The 22,208-nt window shown below is 41.7% G+C and overlaps 1 protein-coding gene across 1 annotated transcript in view; it reads left to right on the forward strand.

The window, feature by feature from the left end:
- Nucleotides 1-22,208, forward strand: part of MYBPC1 (myosin binding protein C1) — a 108,175-nt gene that overhangs the window by 45,640 nt on the left and 40,327 nt on the right. Inside the window, exons 6-14 of the mRNA XM_078146791.1 lie at nt 547-657; nt 2,743-2,891; nt 3,723-3,840; nt 6,820-6,871; nt 10,326-10,382; nt 16,495-16,661; nt 17,783-17,915; nt 19,353-19,477; nt 21,535-21,640. Of these exons, the coding sequence (XP_078002917.1) occupies nt 547-657; nt 2,743-2,891; nt 3,723-3,840; nt 6,820-6,871; nt 10,326-10,382; nt 16,495-16,661; nt 17,783-17,915; nt 19,353-19,477; nt 21,535-21,640 (1,018 nt within the window). The remainder of the gene's footprint in view (nt 1-546; nt 658-2,742; nt 2,892-3,722; nt 3,841-6,819; nt 6,872-10,325; nt 10,383-16,494; nt 16,662-17,782; nt 17,916-19,352; nt 19,478-21,534; nt 21,641-22,208) is intronic.

Here is a 22,208-nt window from a genome sequence, read left to right on the forward strand (position 1 = left end):
GCCTAAATCATGGGCTGATCCATAGGATGAGAAACAGGATTGGCTAGTTGGCCTTCCCTCATGCATCTATCAAGCAAAGCCATCAGCCTGGGAATACTCACCTAATCTCCTTAATCCTTCTTCCCCTCCCCCTCAGGGATTGATGGGCTCTGCTGGTTCCATCTAACTTTAGAGCAGTCACATGGACATGGACATATCCATTTATGTGCTACTATCGTGTACCTCGAAAAGAAAGATTAGGCTGGTTTAGAAACACGATGATGAAAATAAGACTGGTAAATTCCTACTACTTGTTCGCAAATTTCCCTCTGCCTAGAAATGTTCTTATTCTAATGTCTTTTTTCCACCATCATGGAGAGCTATTTTCACAAAAACTGTAAGATCTCATTTTACAGAAACTCATTACCCTGTGAAAAATGGGAGAGTTAAGCTATTGCCTTAAAAGAAAGTTAGTTCCTGAGTTAATCCAAACACTGAGCACAGGTAAGTCTTCTTTCTGGGGACAACCTTACCTGGAAAGTGATCTGTTTATTTCCTGCTTCTTAGAATGGTCTCTTGGTGAATCCCCAGTCGGGGAAGAACAGGATAAGCAGAACGCCAACACCTCCCAAAGTGTGCTCTTTGTGGAGAAACCTCAGAATGGAACAGTGAAAGTTGGTGAGTGCCTAGAATTTAGTGATGCTCTTGAGGGAGGGAACTGTCCTCCCTGCTTGTGTTTGTATTCCCAGTGCCTGCCACATAGTAAGTCCTTAATACATGCCTTTTCTACCTGTGTATGATCTATCTCACTATCTGTCTGTCTGTCTGTCTATATCATCTATGGATCTATCTATACCTTTGTCATTCTATCATTCTATCTACATATCATTACATCTGTCATTTATCTACCTATTGTTCTATTTATCTATCATTCTATCTACCTAGATATATAGATATATAGACATATATAAAATTTCATCTATCCATCATTCTATCTGTCTGTCTAGCTAGCTAGTTATCTTAACAATGCAGAAACTGATGACCTTCCACTGTCATGATGTTTTTCATTATTTTTTTGGCTAGGCAGTGGGGTTAAGTGACTTGCCCAGGGTCACACAGCTAGTAAGTATTTTGTGTTTGAGGCCGAATTTGAACTCAGGTCCTTTTGACTCCAGGGCTGGCCAGATCTCTATCCACTGTGCCACTTAGTTGCCCCTGGTGTTTTACATTTCATAGGTATGGTGAATATATGCACACAGACCTGTGCTGTGTAGGGTCTGATAGGCAGTTAGGTAGTTTGATTATCCATTCCATCAATACTTCAGTGGATCATCTGGGACCTCGCTGATGTGGCTATTCTCTCTATCTGGGCAGAACAAAGCCCATCTATGCTATTTTATCCTGTGCAATTAGTATCCTTTCTGGCTATGGGACCAGCCCACCTCTCTTTCTTATCATATGCTTCCTCAATAACTTCCCTTCCACCACTCCTTGGACAAAGAACAACCCTAGCACTGAAGCTGACTCAAGACCCTCCTGTCTCCCTCCTATGCCTATTGGGTCACTGGCAACTTTGCTTTTTCAAAGGCAGTTGTATTCCAAGATTCACAAGCATCTAGCATTACTGGGAGAATGTTTGTGATTTTTTAAAGGGATAATTATATTACTAAAATATGTAAAGATTTGAATGTTTTTGAAGGTTGAATAGAAGGTATAGAGAGAGTTCCATAGAGACAGCCCCTGGTATGGTGAATGGAGAGCTGGTGTTGGAGCCAGGAACACTGAGTGCTCAAACCTCACCTCTGACAGAGACTGATCATGTGACCCTGGTCCAGTCCCCTCTGTTCTCAGGTCTCTGGGCCATTCTCTAAGGTTAGAAGTTGCAGAGAAGCTGGTGACCTGCATGGGCAGAGGGATTTTCCTCACCCAAGAGATCCCTATAACAGTGAATTCACAGGCTGAGTCTCATGCCTCTCCTGTTGAGCAGTGTGACAAAGCTAGTCTTTGTAATTGGTGAATAAAAAATACATAAATAAAGGTTTGCAACTTAATTAATTCAAAGGCTACTTTTTCAATTAATTTTAGGCCATGTCTGAAAAGTGTATACTCCTTGAATGTTGTTTGAAACATTCAGTGAATCTTAATTCTGGGATAATAACTCAATATTATAACGGCAGCAAGTTTTAGTTTTCCACCAGTAGGTCCCAGTCTCTTGTCCAGCCATGTAGATAGTCTGTGGTCACTTAATTGGTACATTTGGTAGTACTCCTTCAGCCACGTCCTCTGACTTGTAAAACTGAACATTTTATTTGTAGTTCTAAGGCAGCTTGGTGGCACAGTCAAGAGAGTGCTGAACCTGGAGGAAGGAAGACCTGAGTTCAAATCCAGGTTCAAATACTACTAGTTGTATGACCATAGAAAAGTCACTTAACCTCTGTATGCCTCTCTTTCCTTATGTGTAAAATGGCAATAATAACAGCACCTACCTCACAAGGTTTTTGTGAAGATAAAATTATATAATATTTGTAAAACACTTTGCAAATCTTAAAGCACTATATAAATGCTAACAATCATTATTAGTAGTATTAGTATTATTCTAAAATATCTGTAGGGAATAAAGCATTTTCATTAACTTTTCAAGTATGACAGAATTGTTTGGGTCATTCTGCGTATCTGGTAATGAAATAATTGTTTGTAGCTGATAATGAAACAAAAAAAAATACATTTTTAACCGAAGTTGGAATTGTATGTGGTTTTTTTTAGGTGAAAATATTACCTTTATAGCCAAAGTTGAGGCCAAAGATCTTCTTCGAAAACCCACCGTCAAATGGTTCAAGGGAAAATGGATGGACTTGGCCAGCAAAGCTGGGAAACATCTTCAGCTGAAGGAAACCTTTGAAAGGCAAACAAGGGTATGGTCCTGACCTCAGAGTGCATTTGCTCATTGTCTTTGCCCGCTAAGATGGCTTTCCCTAGAGCTGTGACTGGGCCTTTGCCCAGGAGGCAGCGTGGTGGGGAGGGGTTGTGCCCAGCCCCAGCTCCAGGACCAGCAGTGATGGCAGCTCGTAGGCCTCCCCAGCAGGCACCCACGGGCTTCCCGCTTTCTCATCTGAATCTGATCTAGATACTGGATTTCCTGGTTATCGTTCTCTATGTCTTCTAAAAGAGTGCTTGTCCTGGGCATCCTCCTCCTGCTGACAACAAATCTGAGGCTGTTGCACTTAGTGAAGGCTTCCACTCCATTGCTGTCCCACACGACACACTCCATTTTTGTAGGTCTGCTTGTCCTTCTGGCAGGCAAGACACCTTCTAAGAACTGGATCATAGACGGAAGGGAAAAGGAGGCCAGCTAGTACGACACCCTTATTTTACCCCTCCCCCCCATAAGCTGATAGATGTGGAAACTGAGGCCCAGGAGCTTAAGTCATCTCTCCAAGATCACCCAGGTATGGTGTGATACCTGGAAGGGGCCTCTAATTCCGCAGGTGAGGAAGCTGAGCCCCAGGGAAGTGATTTGATTTGCCAGGATCACGCAGGGAGCCTGCATCAAATGCAGGATTTGAGCTCCCTTCTTCTGGCTCCAGAGCCAGGTGCCCTTTCCACTGTACCAATGACTAGTCATGAGGATGTCCGTCCACTTGTGCTCAGGAGTCAAAGAGTCAGCTTCCAATATATGACCGTTGTGATTGTTAGCTCTGTACTCATAAGACAGGGGTGAATTATGCCAACCCATCTCTTTTCAGATGTACACATTCGAGATGCAGATCATCAAAGCCAAGGAGAACTATGCTGGAAACTACAGGTGTGAAGTGTCCTACAAGGACAAGTTCGACACCTGTTCCTTTGACCTGGAAGTTCATGGTAAGGGCTTGTTGCTCTTTGGATCTTCCTGCTTCTTTGCAAGGAATACCAAGCACTAGCTACCTAGGAAAGGAATTCCTTCATAAAATATTAATTTATGCCTCTGACTGCAATGGATTTGACAAGGCCTCTGAATATTATGGGCTAATCTGAAAGTGAATTGATAACCATCAATTCCTGTGGCTTAAACATAGGACTGGAACTAGGATGGGCCTATTAGGGCATTTCTGCTAGGTGCTGAAATTCAGAGGAAGTTGGCAGCCCTTGCAGTCCATTGGTGAAAAAGAAACTGAGCTGAGCACTTAGCTAGCTAAAGTAATTAGTTAAAACATGAAGCTAACCAGTAGCTTCTTCCTCCTAGCTGCTATACCTTAGATGAGCCCTTCCTAATCTCCCTCTGCCCTTTGTTTCCTGGAATCTTTGCCCGTGGGGATCCTTGTTCCAGGGTCTCTATTGCCACTGACAACTGAATTTGTCTTTAAAGATTGACTTGAGAACCGTTTTTTGTTATTTGCCCAAGACATAAAAATGCTAGTTCTAACTTTGCTTTGAGAAATTACTCACCTCATTCCTCTAAGGAGCCAGCCGGAGCGCATCAAACTTAGTAATATTGTGTTTGCTATTGCCAAAAAGATTGATTACTCGGGGTCTGATTCCTCTTTCAATGTTTTTTGAGGGCTAAGTGACCCTGGGCAAGTCACTTAACTCCAATTACCTAACAAAATATATTTTTTGAGGGCGGGATATTGCTCAAGACTGGAAGGACATCCAGGGTATCCTTCATACCACTGGGAAGGGAGACTTACTTGCCTCAGGCTAGAATTGCTCATAGTTTTTGTTTAGATTTTGAAGCGAAATTAGTAGGAGAAGATATACTTGAATACTACACAGGTACATGATCTTATTAGTGGGAAGACTTTTCCACTAAAGCATATTGCAGCCCAACTATGTCTCAGGAGATGATATTCATAAGATACTATAGCTTTTAAAAAATCATCCTCTGGTGTCCAGCCTCCTGGTGATGACCCTTGCCAAGTTTTTCTGGTCTAGTCCTTGGATGACAGACTTAAAATCTGTACCTGGGTCCATAACAGAAGCCTTCCCAGCTCAGTAGAAACTCTCTGAGTGTTTTAATCATCCAGGTTAGCCTCTGAGAACCCAGATTACCTCCCCTCCCATGATGAGGCCCCAGAGTAGGCCTTTAGTAGAAGAAATGAGACAGGGGTTAAAATTTTAAAGGCTATTTTAAAAAATTATACAGACAAGAAAGAACGTGTGAAACCTCACCCAGAAGCAATTTGTGTGAAAAAGTCCTCATTAACTACAAAACTTCGTTATCAACCAATAATGTGATGCGTAATAGATCTTTGCCACCCCATCAAAAGAACTATGGCAAAGCTTGAGCCACGCTAGTAGGAGTTTAAAGTCCAGAACGTGGGAGGTAATAATCTCATGGCACCCTCAGCTTGTTAGAACATAGCTAGAGGACCACGTACAGCTTGAGGCCAGTGTTGACAAACTAAAGCGTGTCTAGAAAAGCATGACCAGAATGGTGAAGGTTCTGGACTCTAGGTCTTATAAGGAATAAAGATAATGTGGGCTAGTGGAAAGAATTCTGAAGTTACAATCAGGAGATCCAGGTTCAAATTCCAAAATCACTTTACCTTCTAGAGCCTTGGCTTCCCAATCTACAAGATGGGAAGTCAAGTCAACAAGCAAGCATGTATTAAGCACTTCCGTTGGCTAGGTGGTGTGCTAAGGACGAGGGATACAAAGAAAGACAGAAACATTGTCCTTCCTGTAAGAAGCTCACATTCTTATGGGAGTGGGAGACAACATGCAAACTACCAGGTACTCCCAAGAGTAGAGGAAAGGAAATCTGAAAGGGGGGATGGGGAAGGGCCTCTTGGTGTAGGTGAGAATCCTAATAATACTTGCAGGCCTCCACTCGCAGGGCTGTTGAGGAAAGTGCTTTGTAAACCTTTTACAAAAGTGAATTATAAGAAGGATAGTTAAAGAAACTGGTTGTAGTTCAACTGAGAGAAGATAAGCCACCCGTAGCATTTTAGAGCTGGCAGTCTTCAGGTCTTTGAAGGTCATCCAGTCCAGGCCTTTCCACTTTGCAGCTCAGAGAGACTTGCCTATTTTCCTACGCTTCATAAATGAAGAGCCCAGGTCTGGGATTTGTGTCTTCTGACCCCAAACCCAGTGATCTATCCCCTTGTACCCTCCTGCCTGGAAGCCTAAAGGGTAGCACAGCCCTCCATACATTGGGTTGCTCTTCATTTTGTACCCAAAGGACCATACTAAGACCAAGGGATAGAGACTTAGATAATGGCTTACCTTGAAGTATGCCTTAGGATTCAAACTGTTTTCCTGTACTTTCTCATGCAGTCCTTGAAATGATGCTGTTCCAGGTAGTACTAGCCCATCCATTTTTATAGATGAGGAAAGGAAGACCCAGAGAGATGAACTGGTTTTTCCCAACTGAGGTCACACAGCTAGTAAGTGTCAGAGGCAGGAGTAAGCTCGTTTCATTCCCACATTCGAGGGGGAAGATTTAGGTTCATCCTAAGAAAGACCTTCTTATCAGTCAAAGCTCCCCAACAGTGGCAAAGGGGACCTCAGTAGAGAGTGAGCTCCTCATCACTAGCATTTTCAAGAAGAAGCTTGACTTCCCTGTCAGAAGTATTCATGCAGAATGGATTTTCATGCTGTTTGGGAGGTTGAACTAGACGATCTCCAAGATCATCCGAGAGACAGTAGAACCATAGGATTATAGATTCAGAACAAGAAAGAAGCACAGCGGGGTGAAGAAACTGAGGGCCAGAGACACCCAGTGATGTCTGTGGGGTTACACAGATAGAATTTGAATCCAGGTCCTCTGCCTCCCCTGCACCAAGCTGCATGTAGCTCCACTTCAGCTGGAGCACCTTCTCTTCATGGACGATAACTTTGTTATTTTCTCTTCTTTTAAAGAATCTACTGGAACCACTCCGAACATCGATATCAGATCTGCTTTCAAAAGAAGGTAACTTCTCATGGGCATCTTGGGAACACATAGGACTTATGTAATAACATTGGATAGGAGAACAGCCCAGGTGTCCCTCTCCTCCTCACTCCGCATCCCGTTGATAGGACTGCAGTCACTGGCGGGCTCACACCTTCCATGTGTTCCAGGCTAGACCAACCAGAGGGCTAGCGATGGGAGTGGCCCGGGGGTGGGCTGGGGGGCCATGCCAAGTTTAATGTACGATCAGTCTTAGAACGAACTTGCTCCAGTTAAACCCACATTTTCCCAAGGGTCACGTTGGTCTTCAAAAGACAGAGTTTTTTTTCCTGAAACAGATGTGTTTTTCTCAGATTGTGTGTAGACAATGAGCACAGCCACAACCACACACACACACACACACACACACACACACACACACACACACACTCACCCGTTTAAAAATTTTAACTATTGAAAGGATGCTCCCCTCTGTAGTGGCTCTGGCCATCATGTAGAGAATGAAAACAGCTTTCCTTTCTTTGAAGTCTCCTCACCTTAGCTTAGTAGAGACTCAGTTTGCCCAACAACCTTCCCCTATGAGGCAGGTGCTATGATGCCCATTTTTCAGCTGAGAAAATTGAGGTACAGATAGGTTAAGTGACTTGTCCAGGGTTATACAGCTTGAGTATGTGAAGCAGGATTTAAATCCAGGTTATCCTGTCTTCAAGGTGAGCTCTCTTTCTGCTGCCTCACTATCTCCCAGTAACTGGGAGATCCCTAGACTGAAGGACTTTAAGAAATTTTCTTTCCTTATCTTTTTTTCTATCTCCCTAGGTTTAGGAGCTTTTAGATTGGATTGTAGATGAGATTGCCTTTAATACCCCTCAACATCCCTAGATATGAAGTGCACTGTTTGCAGAACATTGTTTAAGTCCATTGTTTATAGTTATAGTACCTTCAAGCTCCTCTGGGACATCTTTGGGACAAATTTACTCCCGGTCCATATTAGAGAAGATCCTTATTATGTAAGCCAAAACGTCCCCTACTAGTCATGTTGAATTAATCGTGTAGATAAGCAGCTTCTGAGAGACTGACAGGGTCAGAGCCGGCCAGGGGGCAGTTGGTTGCCTACCTAGTAGGCTGTCAGCTCAGTGACCATTTTTGTACTTTTCTAGGGAGCAGTGACATGAGTGTTAGTGACCTGCCATGCTCCTAGAGACCCTGTCTGGTCTTGTCTAGTTAGTTGACATCATGGGAATTTCCCCAGGCTGCTTTGGGAAGGTTAAACCCTGCCAAGTTGAGGTCAAATAATCCTGTGCCAATTGGAAAATGATTGTCTTTTAGGCATGCCTTCTTGCCTTCAAGGACTTTCCTTCAAAAATAGCCTAGTTACATAACCAAATCTAAGAAGCCAGTATATAAAAAAATGTATTGGAGTCATGCATAAAGTATGGGCCAGGGTTTGGCTTATAAGGTTTAGAAATGTGTTTCTTTATTCCTTTTAAAATCCATATATTATTTCCTTTACATGGCATAAGATAGGTAGTATGAGAGACTTACCATCTATGTTGCTTTTCATCTAAAGACCACAGAGCCTTCAGTGCATTTAACAAACTCTTAACTTGTATATCAAAAGCCCCCTGACCCAACATGTGACCTGCCATGGAAATTGGCATCATTTAAATATTGCATTGCACAAATTAGACTACTGAAGAGCAGAAAAAAACTAGAGTCTGACAAAACATAGACGCCTAATATGATTTTGACAAATGTAGAAGGGATGAATAATAATGTGGTCAGAATAGATGGATTAGAAAGGAGCTGAAATAGTTTGCAGAAGAAATGCACACCACAAATAGCCCTGCCCCTTACTGCCATTCCTTGACTGATGGAAGTTAATGTGATATGGTACTAATTCTTTAATTAGGTTAAATGTTTTGCCCAATGTAGCATTTATATTTTATTCATTAAACCTAAAAAAAGTTTTCTTGAATTAGAATCTTTGTTTCAAAGCAATGAAAGAAACTATGATTAGATTTTTTAATTTATTTTTTGTTTTAAGCATTATTGCCCTTCTACTGTCTTAATTAGTGAAAATATAAATGTTTGCTTAATTAATGAACCAACAAATGAAATAAGAGTTACTGTTTCCTGATAACCCTATAGGCAACTTTCTTTTTCCCTTTGGGAACAATGACATTGGAACACTTCAAGTCCTGGTACCCTCCCTGTCTCTAACCACAATTTTTAAGCAGGGCGTTGCAAATATTTGCCTTAAAAAGTAGCTTGTATTCTGAACAGGTTTATTCCATAAGGAAGAGAAAAAACCCAATATGCAAATTCATGTTCTTGGAAATATAGAAATGTGCATACCTCAGAAGGGCCTCTCCTTGCTGCAAATGTTTGCTATGAATTTAAAATAAAATTTTTGGAAACGTAAGTTTTTTCCTTGAACCATTATAACTTGTTATTGTATGCACATTGTTTTTTTTTAACCCCACAGACGCTTTCTTAGGAAACTATAAATAACATTTGTAAACAGCAGGAAACAAAACCTCCATTTTAAATTTTAAACATGTAAGTAAATGGTACCATTTTGATGCGATTCTTTAGCTTCTGCTCAGTCTCAGTGAAATCTCTAGCCAAAAAGGTGACTGCATGCCAAATCTGAGATGCATTCTTCTATAGGTGATGATTTACTGAATTAATAGTAGAAACTTCTTTGCCAATTCAATGACGCCCAAAGAACTGTTTCTTTACAGGCTTAAAAAAAGAAAAAAAAAACTTGAGTAAATATTGCTGCTGCAGCCAAAAACGATTCATTCCCCTTAACACCAAAAGGAATGCATCTTTCAATAAGCTGCCCTCTGTCTCCACCTCGGAAGCATACACAATGTTGGATTTTTTTTTCCTTTTGAACATGTCATCTGAGTCATCCGCTCACTGACACCACCAGGGTAACTTGGGCCGCAAGGCTTTCCTCTGTGTATTTGACGTTGGTGTTCTTTAGAACAAAGCCAATCTCTGTCCCCCTGCGTGACGGAGATCACCAAAGTCCTTTGTCTAGACCCCAAAGTTGCAAAAACAAAGTCCTTTCTGCTGGTTGGCTTGAAAGCATTTGTGTTACTCCATTGTAACACAAATCTACGCAACTTGATATATATGCAATCCACGGAATGTGGGTACTTCTCTGGGTCTGTGATCTCATCGATGTGAACCCTCCTTCCCATGATGCAAATCACAGAAACTCTTCTGAAACTGGAGCACAACACAAGTCCTTGTGTTGACTTTTCCACAAGAGTACCTGCTGGAAACGGAACCTGTCCCTTGTGTGAAAAGGAATACAAGTTTGTGTTGGTTTTAGTCCTGTTCCTGGTGTGCCAAAAAAAAAAAAAAAGAATTGCATATACGTCCTCTGTAGAGTGTTTGCGATGGATGGTGGTTCCTGTCTCAGTGAGTAAGCACCGGTTTGCTTTTCTTTTATTAACAACAGCGGCGAAGGACAAGACGATGCAGGAGAACTTGACTTTAGTGGCCTCCTGAAACGTAGGTGAGAGCCAATGGCGAAGTGAGGGGCTGCGTGCTGGGAACCGTTAGCTTCGTGCACAGAAAAGTCAAGTTTAAAACGAATGGTCTTTCTTCCTAACCCATTTTGCTTGGAGAGCATAACAGCGTCAACTAAGAAAATAGAGAAAGGAAAGGCTCGCCTATTCATTTGAAATATTTTAGTAAATGCTTTAAATGTTCAAAAATGTTTTGAAAAATTCATCTGTGAAACTTCACATTTTAACTGTCTGGGGATGGGGAGATGTGAAAATTGAGACGGGTATAGACAGATCTCTGCTGTGCATCGCACAAACCTTTCAGATGAGCCACTGACTGACGAAGACTAGAAATTCGCTTGTAGAAAATCTACTGCCTCTGGCTAATTATCAAACACAGGGCTCTAACTCAGTACCTTGCGCTTGATAAACAGCTCAACTCGTCTGGATTTCTAAGACCTTCCCAGCATCTCTTGTTTCTCTTGCATTGCGTCATTTTCGAGATGCTTTACAGAGGTCACCTTCTTGGTCCTCATCGCAGCCCTAGGAAGTAGGCAGGACAATTGGAGCTTTCATCCGTGCACAGCTGAGACAGCCCAGGTTCAGAGAGGGACTCGCGTAACATCACTGCAGCTGGACAGGGTGGAGTCCTACATCTCCAGACTCCTAATCTGGTGCTCTTTTCAGGACCCTGCCTTTGCCACAGGATCAAATATCATGGTCACGGCCATACCTTTTGGTCAGATTTGACAGAAGGTGTAGCTGCTAAAATACCAACTTTGGGCATGAAAGGTTCTGGCAGACTTTCACGCCTTACTTTGGATGCCTGTCAAGTAGAAAAGAAAGAGCCAGCATATGTCTTACTACTTGTACCCCATTGGTCATTCTGTTGAAACCCTGACAGGTTCAGCATGGACATGATTAGGATCATAGATATGAGGCTGGCAGTGACCTCACAGGCCATCTAGGCCAACGCCTTCATTTTACAGAGGCCCAGGGAAGAGACCAGTGAGCAGCCAATCTGGGAGGCAAATCCAGGTCCAAGGCAGCCGTTCTGGTTATACGTATATTTTACAAAACACATTTGTAAGTGACCTGGGAGGAGACCTCCCCAAGGAGGGCTAGGCTGATCATTCCAAATGAACAATTCAAAAGGCTGACTGTGACTTTCTTTTTACCTTAAGGTCAAACCTTGTGCTTTTTCTTCTATCGAAAAAAAGTCCTAGAATTATCTAATTTTACTTGAAATGAACTAAGCTTATGTTACTTCTGTCTTGACTCTTGTTCTGGATGCTATTCTGAACCTGTCCTTTAAAGATTTTTGGATAGGGATTTAACAGAATCTTTTTCAGTAATCAACCAATTGGCATAATATTGACCACTTATACACTCGGGGCCATAACTAGACCTGGACCACTAGGACTCTGTCCCAGGGTGACAAAATTTAGATAACACACTAGTTACCCTAGTTACTAAACCCTCCTTCCTACTCAACTGAATTTCTCCTAATTGCTTCCATTGTTTTCACACTCTGAATTACAAAGTGGATTTGAGGACATTTTTGTGGTGCTTGTCCCAGGTATGCTGCTATTCCAACACGAAGATTGCTAGTTAAGGTTTAGGCATTTATTTAATATTTGTAGAATGCTATGCTAGGTAATACGAGGAATACTAAGAAACCTAAGATGTGGTCCCTGCCCTTAGGAAAGTATTGATGTCATCCAAGATGTCAAGACAAAAATACATGAAAAAATTAAAAACAGTACAAGATAGCATATGACAAGATACTAAATAAAGAGCATAAGTTGATTTATGAACACTAAAAAAAATTTTTTAAAGTAAACCTGGTCACATCAGATATTTGTAGGGGCAAAGGAAAGCATTATCAAGCTACATGACTGTAAGAGATAAGTGCAAAAGAAAAATATTAGACAAGGTGGATAGCCTGTGTCTCCTTTTTTCATTCTCTTCACATCCCTAATTATGATTTTTTTCATTGACTTGACTGATATTGTCATTTAAGACTATATTCTTTTAACATGCTTTACTAATATAATAATATATTTCAGTTACAATTGACTATAAGTTTTTCTATAGCTTTGTGAATTGCATGCATTTTCATCATAAGATATGGTTGCCATCTCTACTTCTCTATTAATGTATAAAGTAAAATGTCATTAGCATCAATTTAGTTACAACCAAAATTTCTTTAAAATTAAAAGATCTCCAAACTTGGGACTCTTCCAACAACATTTAACAGGACCAATTTTTAGTGTAATTAGATGATGGGGGTCCTCTGTTAAAGTCTGCTCTAAAGGGGTAGGACCTATATAGGTGCTTTATTACTTTATATAAAAAAATTAGTTAATGGAACTTCCATGTTATTTACATTTTATGGAGATGGAATTGTTTATATGAATTCAGCCTAAAGATGAAATTTGAGGAATCTAGATAAGAAATATCATTATTTTTTGTCTACTCTTGCTTAAAACAACAGAGTAGAGATAGAACAAATGAGTGGGAATGTCAAAGACACAAGTTTAAAGCTGAAATAAAGAAAACCTTCCTGACAACTAGATGTATCCCCAAGTGGAATGGGCTGCCTTGGTCTGTAGTGAGTTCCCCATCACTGGAAGTCTTAAGCAAAGGTTACTTGGGTCCATTGTAGACAGACCCTTTTTCCAGTACAGGTAGGAGTGGATGACTTCTGAGGTCTTTCCCGGCTCCGACATTCTGTGACTCTGGTAGGTAGATATTGTCTCCCAGACAAGCCGAGAAAATGCAGTTAGAGTAGTTGTAAGTACTGTAGCTACAAGTGAAAGTGATCTGGACTTTGTTTCAGAGTACCAAAATGAAGGAGCTAATAGCTAATAGCTAATGTAGTCCATTGGCAGCTCACAAATAACTGAGCGTAATCCTTAGCTAGCAAGAAAAAAATCATTTCAAATAGGAAGCCACCAGAAGGCTGCTTCCTCCCTTTCCTGGGGTCACAGTCCAGCTGAAGACGCCCCCCCCCAGCTCACCCTCTGACCTGTTTTGTGCAATTCACTCTAGAGCTCTGAGTGCAATGGTCAGAAGCCCTGCTGTTTTACTCGTGTTTAGTTCAACAGCAGCTTAATGGTGGCTTCTGTTCCTGATTCCTTGTGACCTTGCAGCAGAACATCAGGAGAAGAAAGGAAGAAGGAAGCAGTTCTTGATATTTACAGCATTTACCAACAAGTCTTAGAGTCTGGGAGTGGGTGGAAGATTGGGAAAGCTGGCTTTTAAATCAGTCAGGATTGATTTGCAGGAATCAGGATCATCAGAAATCAGGAAGATCAAAGAGTCACAGAATATAAAAACTGGAAGGGCCCTCAGAGATCATCTAATCCAAGGATTCTTAACCTTTTTTGTACCATGGAACCACTGGGCAGTCTCGTGAAGCCTATGGACCCCTTCTCAGAACAATGTTTTTAAAAGCACAAAACTAGTAATTTTGAAATAGTTGTCAGATTTTTTTTTTAAATTCACAGACCCCAGCATAGGAACTTCTGCTCTAGACCAACCTCCATACTTTATAGATGAGAAAACTGAGGCCCCCAAAGGGTGAGCTAGCTCCCCATAGCACCCCATTGAGTTCAGCATTATTGAATTTGACATTGACACCCTAGATTCTTGTCACACACAGCAGAATGGCTCCCTAAATGTATGCATATATATATATGTATATATATGTGTGTGTGTGTATATATATATATATATGTACGTATATATGTATATATGTGTATATAAACCAAGTCCAAATATACTGACATTGATGGCATGCTGATTTCATGGCGGCCCAGTACCTATGTGTGGACCCTTAGCATGACTTATCACAGCAATACACATTCCTCAAAGCAAAGCAATATTTTAGTGGCACCAATTGCTACAGTTCGCAGAGGCCTGTGACATTTTGACTTGGTTCAGGGGAAAAAATGACATATATATACATACATACATACATATATATACATATGTGTGTGTGTGTCTATGCATGCACATTTTTGGTTTCAATTCTCTAAATCTTCCTGCTGAAAAATTTAGAGGATGTGTTTGTGACAAAGACTGCTTACAGGTTATAGATCTGGGGAATCTTTTGAATGATTACCAATGTCCCAACCTCAGAACAATTTTCTCATAAAGCTTTTGGCTTCCTTCAGTTAACAGAAGGGCTGTAACCATTGCTTCAATAAGCTGAATATAAGGGCTCTGGCCTTAGGATTTTGAAAACATATTCTCACATCACCCTGCCCAAGTCATTTCTAGGTTTCCAGAGGCAGAGCTTGCCCTATTGGAAATTGTTTATACTAGTAATTTATTTGCCGCATTCTGTTTTGCCAGAGATTTATAGCAGCATTCTCTCCCTAGTCTGCTTGTGAGTAGGCTAAAGCTCCAAGTGGATGATCAAGCCTACCAGAAAAAAAGTCGGAGGAGTAGGTAACCCAGCCCCATGTAAATAGAAGTCCCCTTCACCCAACCCCTACTATATTCTAATAGCCCCCAATGCAAGTCTCATGGGATACATCTATGAGAAACCCTGGAAGAAATCTAATTGACATGGCTAATTGTGTAAGAGCATCTATCAGCTTTTACATTGGTTTCCATGCTGCTTTGATTGAATTGCACATAGGAAGAGTCGCATCCAAACCAACCCAATTCACAGTAAGTAATGATAAAATCTTGAAGTAAAACTAACTGAAGACTAAGCAGCCTACAAAATCACTTAAGAAACATTCAGCTGTGTGCTCAAAGATGTGTTTCATCTTGAGCTAAAGTTCAATGTGGATGGCCTCTATACGTGGGTAGGTTGTAGATGTGTCCGTCCCACAGTTGGAGGCCTTCTGTAATCGGTTCATTGGAACGTTCTGGTCTTTCATCACTCGTGTGTCCACATCAAAAAGTCAGTTTCATAGCTGGCCATGGAACTCCAAGAGTTCACTGGCCATGATGGAGATGGAAACTTTAAACTCTCCTTTTCTTATGTTCGTTGCCAAAATGCTCATCCTTTTTAGGGCAATGCATTTTCCAGAGCACATTGGTATCTATAATAAAAATCAAGCACACCAAAATTGTAGTGTAGTGATTAGGGCAACAGTCTGAAATGGTTGATATGTAGAAACCCAGCTTGGCAAAGATAAACTTTGGTATTTTAGTGGCACTTCAATATCGGCAAGTGGACATCCTCTCCAAGCCTGCCCATCCAGTGCTACTATACTCAATACGCTTCCGTTAGTTCACCACAGGAGTCTACCCAATGTTTTGGGAACCATCTTCTGCATCTCTTCACATTGTATGGAGAACAGAAGAACAGGCGGGCTGTCCGTAATTCCTCAAAATAATCACTTATTTAATTTTTTAAACTTGATTTTATCAAATAAGTGGTTTTAAAACCAACTTTTATAAATCAATATTTGTAAATACTATATATGTACACATACACATACATATGGTAGAGACTAGCCCTTAGATTTCATTGTAGAGCCTTTGAAGTTCTCCTAGGGCACTAAGAGATTAAGTGATTTGCCCAGAGTCACTTAATCAGCTTGTGTCAGATACAAGCCTTGAACCCAGGTCTTCCTGACTGAGACTACTTCTCTATCCACTATACCACACTGTTTTTCATGCATAGTACTTATTTCCCTTTATTCTCTGTTAACATCAAAATCTTCTAATATTAAGCCCATTTTTAGTGAATTCGTTATCCAAATATGAACATTTAAACTCTTCTGGAGTATCACCAAACTCAAGTTCTAACGAGATGTTATCAAAGTAGCTTTCAAAAATGAAAAGGGAGAAAATAAAAAACCAAGAGTAGAGTATTTGTAAAACAAAAACCATCTCTTTCTATTTCATGAAGGAAACTTTATGACCAGAAAAACTAAAACACTACTTTCAGTAAGTGACTGTGTTTCTATGGACCTGAAAGCTTCCCTAAACTTTAATTAGGAGGCAATGAGACCCTCTGTCTGCTTTCGTTCCTCAGACCTTCAGTGGGAATTTTGCTATCTTATTTGTCAATGTTCATCTCGGTCTGTCTCTTCTTGAAAAGACGGTGTAGCTGCTCTACCCCGGATGGCTAACGCCCTTTGCCTTTGGTAGGGAAATCAAGCCACAGGAAGAAGAGCCAGAAATAGATGTGTGGGAGCTTCTGAAGAATGCCAATCCCAGTGAATACGAGAAGATTGCCTTTCAGTATGGCATCACTGATCTGAGAGGCATGCTGAAGCGTCTGAAGCGCATGAGGAGGGTTGAGAAGAAAAGCGCAGGTATGTAGAAAGTGGAAATTTTTTTAAAAAAAACCCAATGTTGTTTGGATTTTTTTTTTTTGCTCAAATTAAAAGATTAAGCCAAGTAGCCATATGCAAATGAGATCTGGAGCTGATAGAGGGGAGGGGAGAGGTAGAAATTAACACTGAACCTGATCATTAACTCCTACAGGTGTCATAGCAGTGTTTTTGTGTGATTTCCAAGGTTGCACGGGTACAATTTTTGCCCTATTGATGCAGTTTACTTTGAGAATTTGGAGTCACAACCATAAATCCCATTCCAATTATGCTCGAAGAAGAAGGTCATGGGAATGGCATTTATATATGCTACGCCAGCATGTTTCAATGGAAAGAGCCCTGGCTAGGGAGTGAGAGGCCCCAGGTTCTAATTTCACCTCTTATGCTTACTATCTGTGTGACCTCGAGGAAATCATTTGACCTCTTATGGCCCCATTTTTCTCATTTGGAGAATGAGAGGGTTGGATTAGATGATCTCTGAGGTCCCTTCCAACCCGAGATCTATGATCTGGTTACAAATGAAGTTCAGAGAACAATTTGCCCAGGATCACAGAGCTGGTAAGTGTCAGAGGAGGATTTGAACCCAGGTTTTTCTGACTCCAAGTCTAGCCCTCTGCATACCATGTCGATAGAATTCATCTCTGTGTGAGACTCTTGAAAATGACATTTGTTATGTAGAAAGTGCAAAATCATGCTAATCACATAAGAAGGGATTACACTGAAAGAATAAATGTTTGCTTTCATTTGAGCCTACTCTCACTCTGGGAGACACCGGCAAATTTTCAAAGCAATGTCTCAAGGTCATTGAGAAGATAGTTTCTTTTCCTTATTTTACCTTTTTTTAGAAGTATATTGTTTCTTTTTCAAGCCTCAGTTTTTTAAAGTGTGTCTATATTGCGTCCACAGATAGACATGGAACTAAAGCTTATTTTGAGGTTTGACAATCGAGTGTGGAGGATACAAAAATAAATTGTCCTCAGCTGAGCCTGTTTGCGAGCACTCTCGTTGCTGGCAAATCTATCTATTTTTCCCATTTAAATTCTTGGTCCTCACATTTATTTTTTTCTGTTTCTAATAATCCTCCTTCTTCCTTTGCCTTCTAGCTTTTTCCAAAATTCTTGATCCTGCCTACCAGGTAGACAAAGGTGGTAAAGTCAGATTTATGGTGGAGCTGGCAGACCCAAAGTTAGAAGTGAAATGGTACAAAAATGGACAAGAAATACGACCCAGTACCAAGTAAGTGTCGCATTAACAGATGCTGATGGGATACTGGATTTAGAGCTGAGGGCGGGGCAGGGGGGACCTCCAAGGCCATTTTGCAGGTGAAGAAACTGAGGTGAAGAGGTTTGAAGTCCCTTGCTTGAGATTACCCATGCTGTAAGTGACAAAGCTGTGATCTGAACCCTGGTCCCTGTGTGATGGTGCTACTTGTAAATAAAATAGTAATTTGACCTTACACGGCTTCGCGTTCTGGAGGGCAGGCCCTTGTTTGTTGTGATAGCCATTGCCGAAACAATGGAAGCGTGAGCCCAGCATTTTGGCACATTTGGAATTCTGGTGTTGTGTAGACAAAACACACAGATACAGACTGCAGTTCTCACGCCTCGGCCTCCTGCTTTACATAAGACTGATCTGCCTTCACAGCGCGTAATCCACTTCTAATGGTCCGATTCTTAAAGTGATGCACTTAGGCATGTTTTGTAAGGAGAGGCATCTTGGTGTAGCGAGTCAGCCTTAGAGGCTGCAAGACCTGGGTTCAAGCCCTGCCTCTGACGAAGGCTGTGTGACCCTGGGCAAGTCACTCAACCTTCCAGTGCCCCAAGTGATTCTCTGAGACTATCAGTGGCAGAGAAGAAAATCAATGGGTGTTCTCTAGGCCAGTGAAATTTCGTGTGTGGACCCTACCCCAATAAAGAATTTGTGAGATATAACAGGGGGAAAAGGGAGATGTTTCATAAAAAATCAGAGGAATTCACGATCCCAAGGCGGTATGTCAGGGAGCAGACGAAGTTCTGGGCTTAGAGTCAAGAAGACCTAGATTCAGATCCTGCTTGTGAAGCCTTCTAGCCGTGTGAGGGTGGGCAAGTCTTTTCACTTCGGCTGAGCCTCAGGCAACCTTCTAAAACTTGTTAGTCAGTCAAGAAGCATTCACTGAGTGTCTACCGTGTGCCAAGCACTGTGCTGAGCTGGGATTGCAAATACGAAAAGAAAACTGACAATCTAGGGAATAAAACATATAAAAGGAAGCTAATGGCAGCTGGGGAAGAGGGAAGATTCTGGGCGTGGGGTGCCATGAGCAAGTCCAGAGAATGCAGCCAGGAGGGAAACAAAAAGATGGCTAGCCTGGGTGCTTCCTACCACTATCAGAGGGAGAGGCCCCAGGGGCAGCAGCTGCAGACCAGGGACGTGGGAGTTTCAGGGCTGACGTGGTCTTGCAGGATAGTTTCCTGTCAATGAAGTCAGTTACCAGGTGAAAATATCCATTGTCCTTGAACATTCTGAAGAATTCATGCCATAAATGAAAAGCCGAAAGAATAAGCCAAATTTCAGTGTTCAAAGCTGTTGAATCTAAGAAGCTCAGAGTGACCAATTTTTTTAATTATCATTTTGAATCAAAATAAAAAAAAGTCGATTTCACTAACATGAGTTTTCCCTATTCCTTTTTTAAAACAGATATATCTTTGAGCACAAAGGAAGCCAAAGAATCATGTTTATCAATAACTGCCAGATGACAGATGATTCTGAGTATTACGTGACAGCTGGGGATGAGAAATGTTCCACAGAACTTTTTGTAAGAGGTAAAATTACTTAAATCACATTTCTTATTTTTTCTGTTCTAAAGCAGCTGCTTCTCTCTCTGCTTGGGTTAGTGACCTGAGAATTCCTCCTTCAAGCTAGTATTTTGCCTCATTATATCCTGGATGCACTGGGACTAACTTTAGAAGTCAGGATCTTAAAGATTATATAGGCTACAAGAAAGACAACTGAGGAATTCACTCAGATGTCCTTTAGGTCTTTGCTTCCTAAAAAGTGTTTGGTGACCTTCTGGTCTGTTTGAACAGCTGTTTGCTGATGTCCTTCCTGTGTTTCTTCATTTTCTGCGGCTGCCTCCTTGCCATCCTCTCTGCTTTTCATAGTTATTCCCTGCTCCCCATCCACAGCCCAAAGCCAAGAGATTGGGAATGTCTCTGGAGAATAATTAAGTAGAAAAGAGGACCCCAACCCCTTCACATTCCAACAGGAAATTCTAAAAATTAAGAATATCTCAGTCACACAGTTTGACAACTAAAACTTTACTTCAACAAGGATCCCAGAGTTTTGAAAACAAGCTATTTGATCTTTATAGCAAAAGTGTAGAAGTTCTGTCCTCAAGAGAGCAGAGATTGTTATTAAAATGTGACACAGAGAGGTGATTGCATTTCCACTTGATAAAATAAGTCCTTGGGTTCCCAGAGTAAATGTAACCTCATATCCAAAAACTGTTTGCGTTAGGTGTTACTCCCCTCCTTACCCTGGGGTGGATCCGGTATGTCAGGCCACTCTAATAATTTTGTAGGTGTGTACAGTCTGAAGAAGATTGATAACCGCCACTAATCAAATATGTCTACTGCCTTTGGTTCCCAAACTCAATGGAACTAGGTTTTTAAAAAAGTTAATTTTCTGCTGCGACTTAAGCATATGGACCATATGAGAAATTCTTCAGAGGCAGCATGGTACTGTGGGTTGATGGCTCAGTTTGGAGTCAGAAGACCTGGGTTCAAATCCTGGTTCTGCCACTTACTCCCTGCGTGTGTCACTGGACCCCCCCTGGGTCTCAGTTTCCTCCTCGGTAAAAGGAAAGGAATAGACTACATGGCCTCTGTGGTTCCTTCCAACTCAAGGAAGCCCATGATCCTATAGACCCTTATTCATTCATACCATGAAATTTCAGCCACATGCCCATCTACCTAAGCACAGTCTTTCCCTTACCACCAGCTTCATTAGGGGAGAGATAATGGATCAGCCCCAATACAACACGGAAGCTTCTAGAAGGCTGCCATTTGATGAGAGACCATTTGTAGAGCGGCACTGTTTGAACCCGATTCCAGGATGAATACAGTGCTACACTTTCTATTCTCCTTACTGCAGGTGCGCTCAGAATGGAAAACTTGAGACTATGCCTTCCTGGGTCCATGAAGGGATTTCAGAGTGGCCCTGAAGTTGGATGTGGGGGGCAGGGATCCCATCTTTATTTTCATTAACCTTTGGTTTCCTTCATAATCCTATGTATTTTGTGTATTTAAAAACTATGATTCTGAGGAGAATCTCTAGGCTTCACCAGACCATCTGGGGGGTCCAAGACACAAGAATGGCTGTGGACTCCTGATTCAGACTAGTGGTTTCCACGGAATTTTGTAGAATCTTTCTTTCATCAGAAATATCAACCATAGAAGTCACTTTGGGAACACGAGGAAACTTCTCTTTCTCTTTACCTATTATACTCAAGAAAACCTGAATTCAAATCTTGCCTTTGATACATGCAGCCTTGGTGACCCTAGGCAAGTAACTTAATCTCTCACGGCTCCAGGCAGTTCTCTAAAACTGAGTTGCAGGAAAGGTTCTGACCTGCCCTGGAAGCTCCCTCCATCACCTGAATCATGGCTTATATCAAGCCATAGTCTAGTTCATCTCCCTGTCCCTACATATGTCCCCACCAGCTCAGAGGAGGAGCCACTTGCTCAGCAAGAGAGGGGCCCAGGTCGAGGGGCGGCCTGTTCTTCAGGGCCCTCCAGGAGAGGCGTGTGGTTGGCTGGGAATCAGAAGTCTGTGTGGCCAGGGCCTCTGATGACTGTGGTTCATTTGTCTCTCCCCCTAGAGCCCCCAATACTGGTGACCAAACAACTGGAGGACACCAACGCCTACTGCGGGGAAAGAGTTGAGCTGGAGTGTGAGGTGTCTGAGGATGATGCCAATGTGAAGTGGTGAGCAGCCGTTCTTCTGCCCAAGGGGTCTGGCCGTTTTCAGACGGACAAAAACGAGAAGGCGCCCACAGCCCTTGGCCCACGTGGCCTATTGGGAAAGCACCCCACTCTATAAAAGCTCTCCATCCCTGGACCAGAGTAGGATTTCTTGATACCTCCCATCTTGAGTCTTATTTCCTAACACTTCAGAGTAGGCTCCTCATTAAAATGGTGAAAATTGAGCTCCCAGGACCTATCTCAATCTGAGTATGCCAGGTCTATGTAGATTGGCAGCCAAAAGTTGCCAGAAGCCCTTTTGCAAATGGAAGTTGTCATTGCTCTTAGGAGAGACAGAAATAGTTTTTTTCCATGTTTACGTTGACATTTGCAGAATTGAATCCTGAAACTGAGATGATTTGCCCTAAGTAACACGAATGGCATAGTGGGAATCCATTGCAATAGATGCATTCTAGTCTGGAGCCAGAGCTTTCTTTAAAGCTATCCTTTTTGAAAATGTGGTGAATGTAATTTTTCATAGTATTTTTCAAGAGCCGTATGTGATCATCCTGCCATCCTCTGCCCTCGTCAG

This window comes from Phascolarctos cinereus, unplaced genomic scaffold, assembly GCF_003287225.1.
Source record: "Phascolarctos cinereus isolate Bilbo 61053 unplaced genomic scaffold, phaCin_HiC Scaffold_1;HRSCAF=81, whole genome shotgun sequence".
NCBI classification, from domain to species: domain Eukaryota; kingdom Metazoa; phylum Chordata; class Mammalia; order Diprotodontia; family Phascolarctidae; genus Phascolarctos; species Phascolarctos cinereus.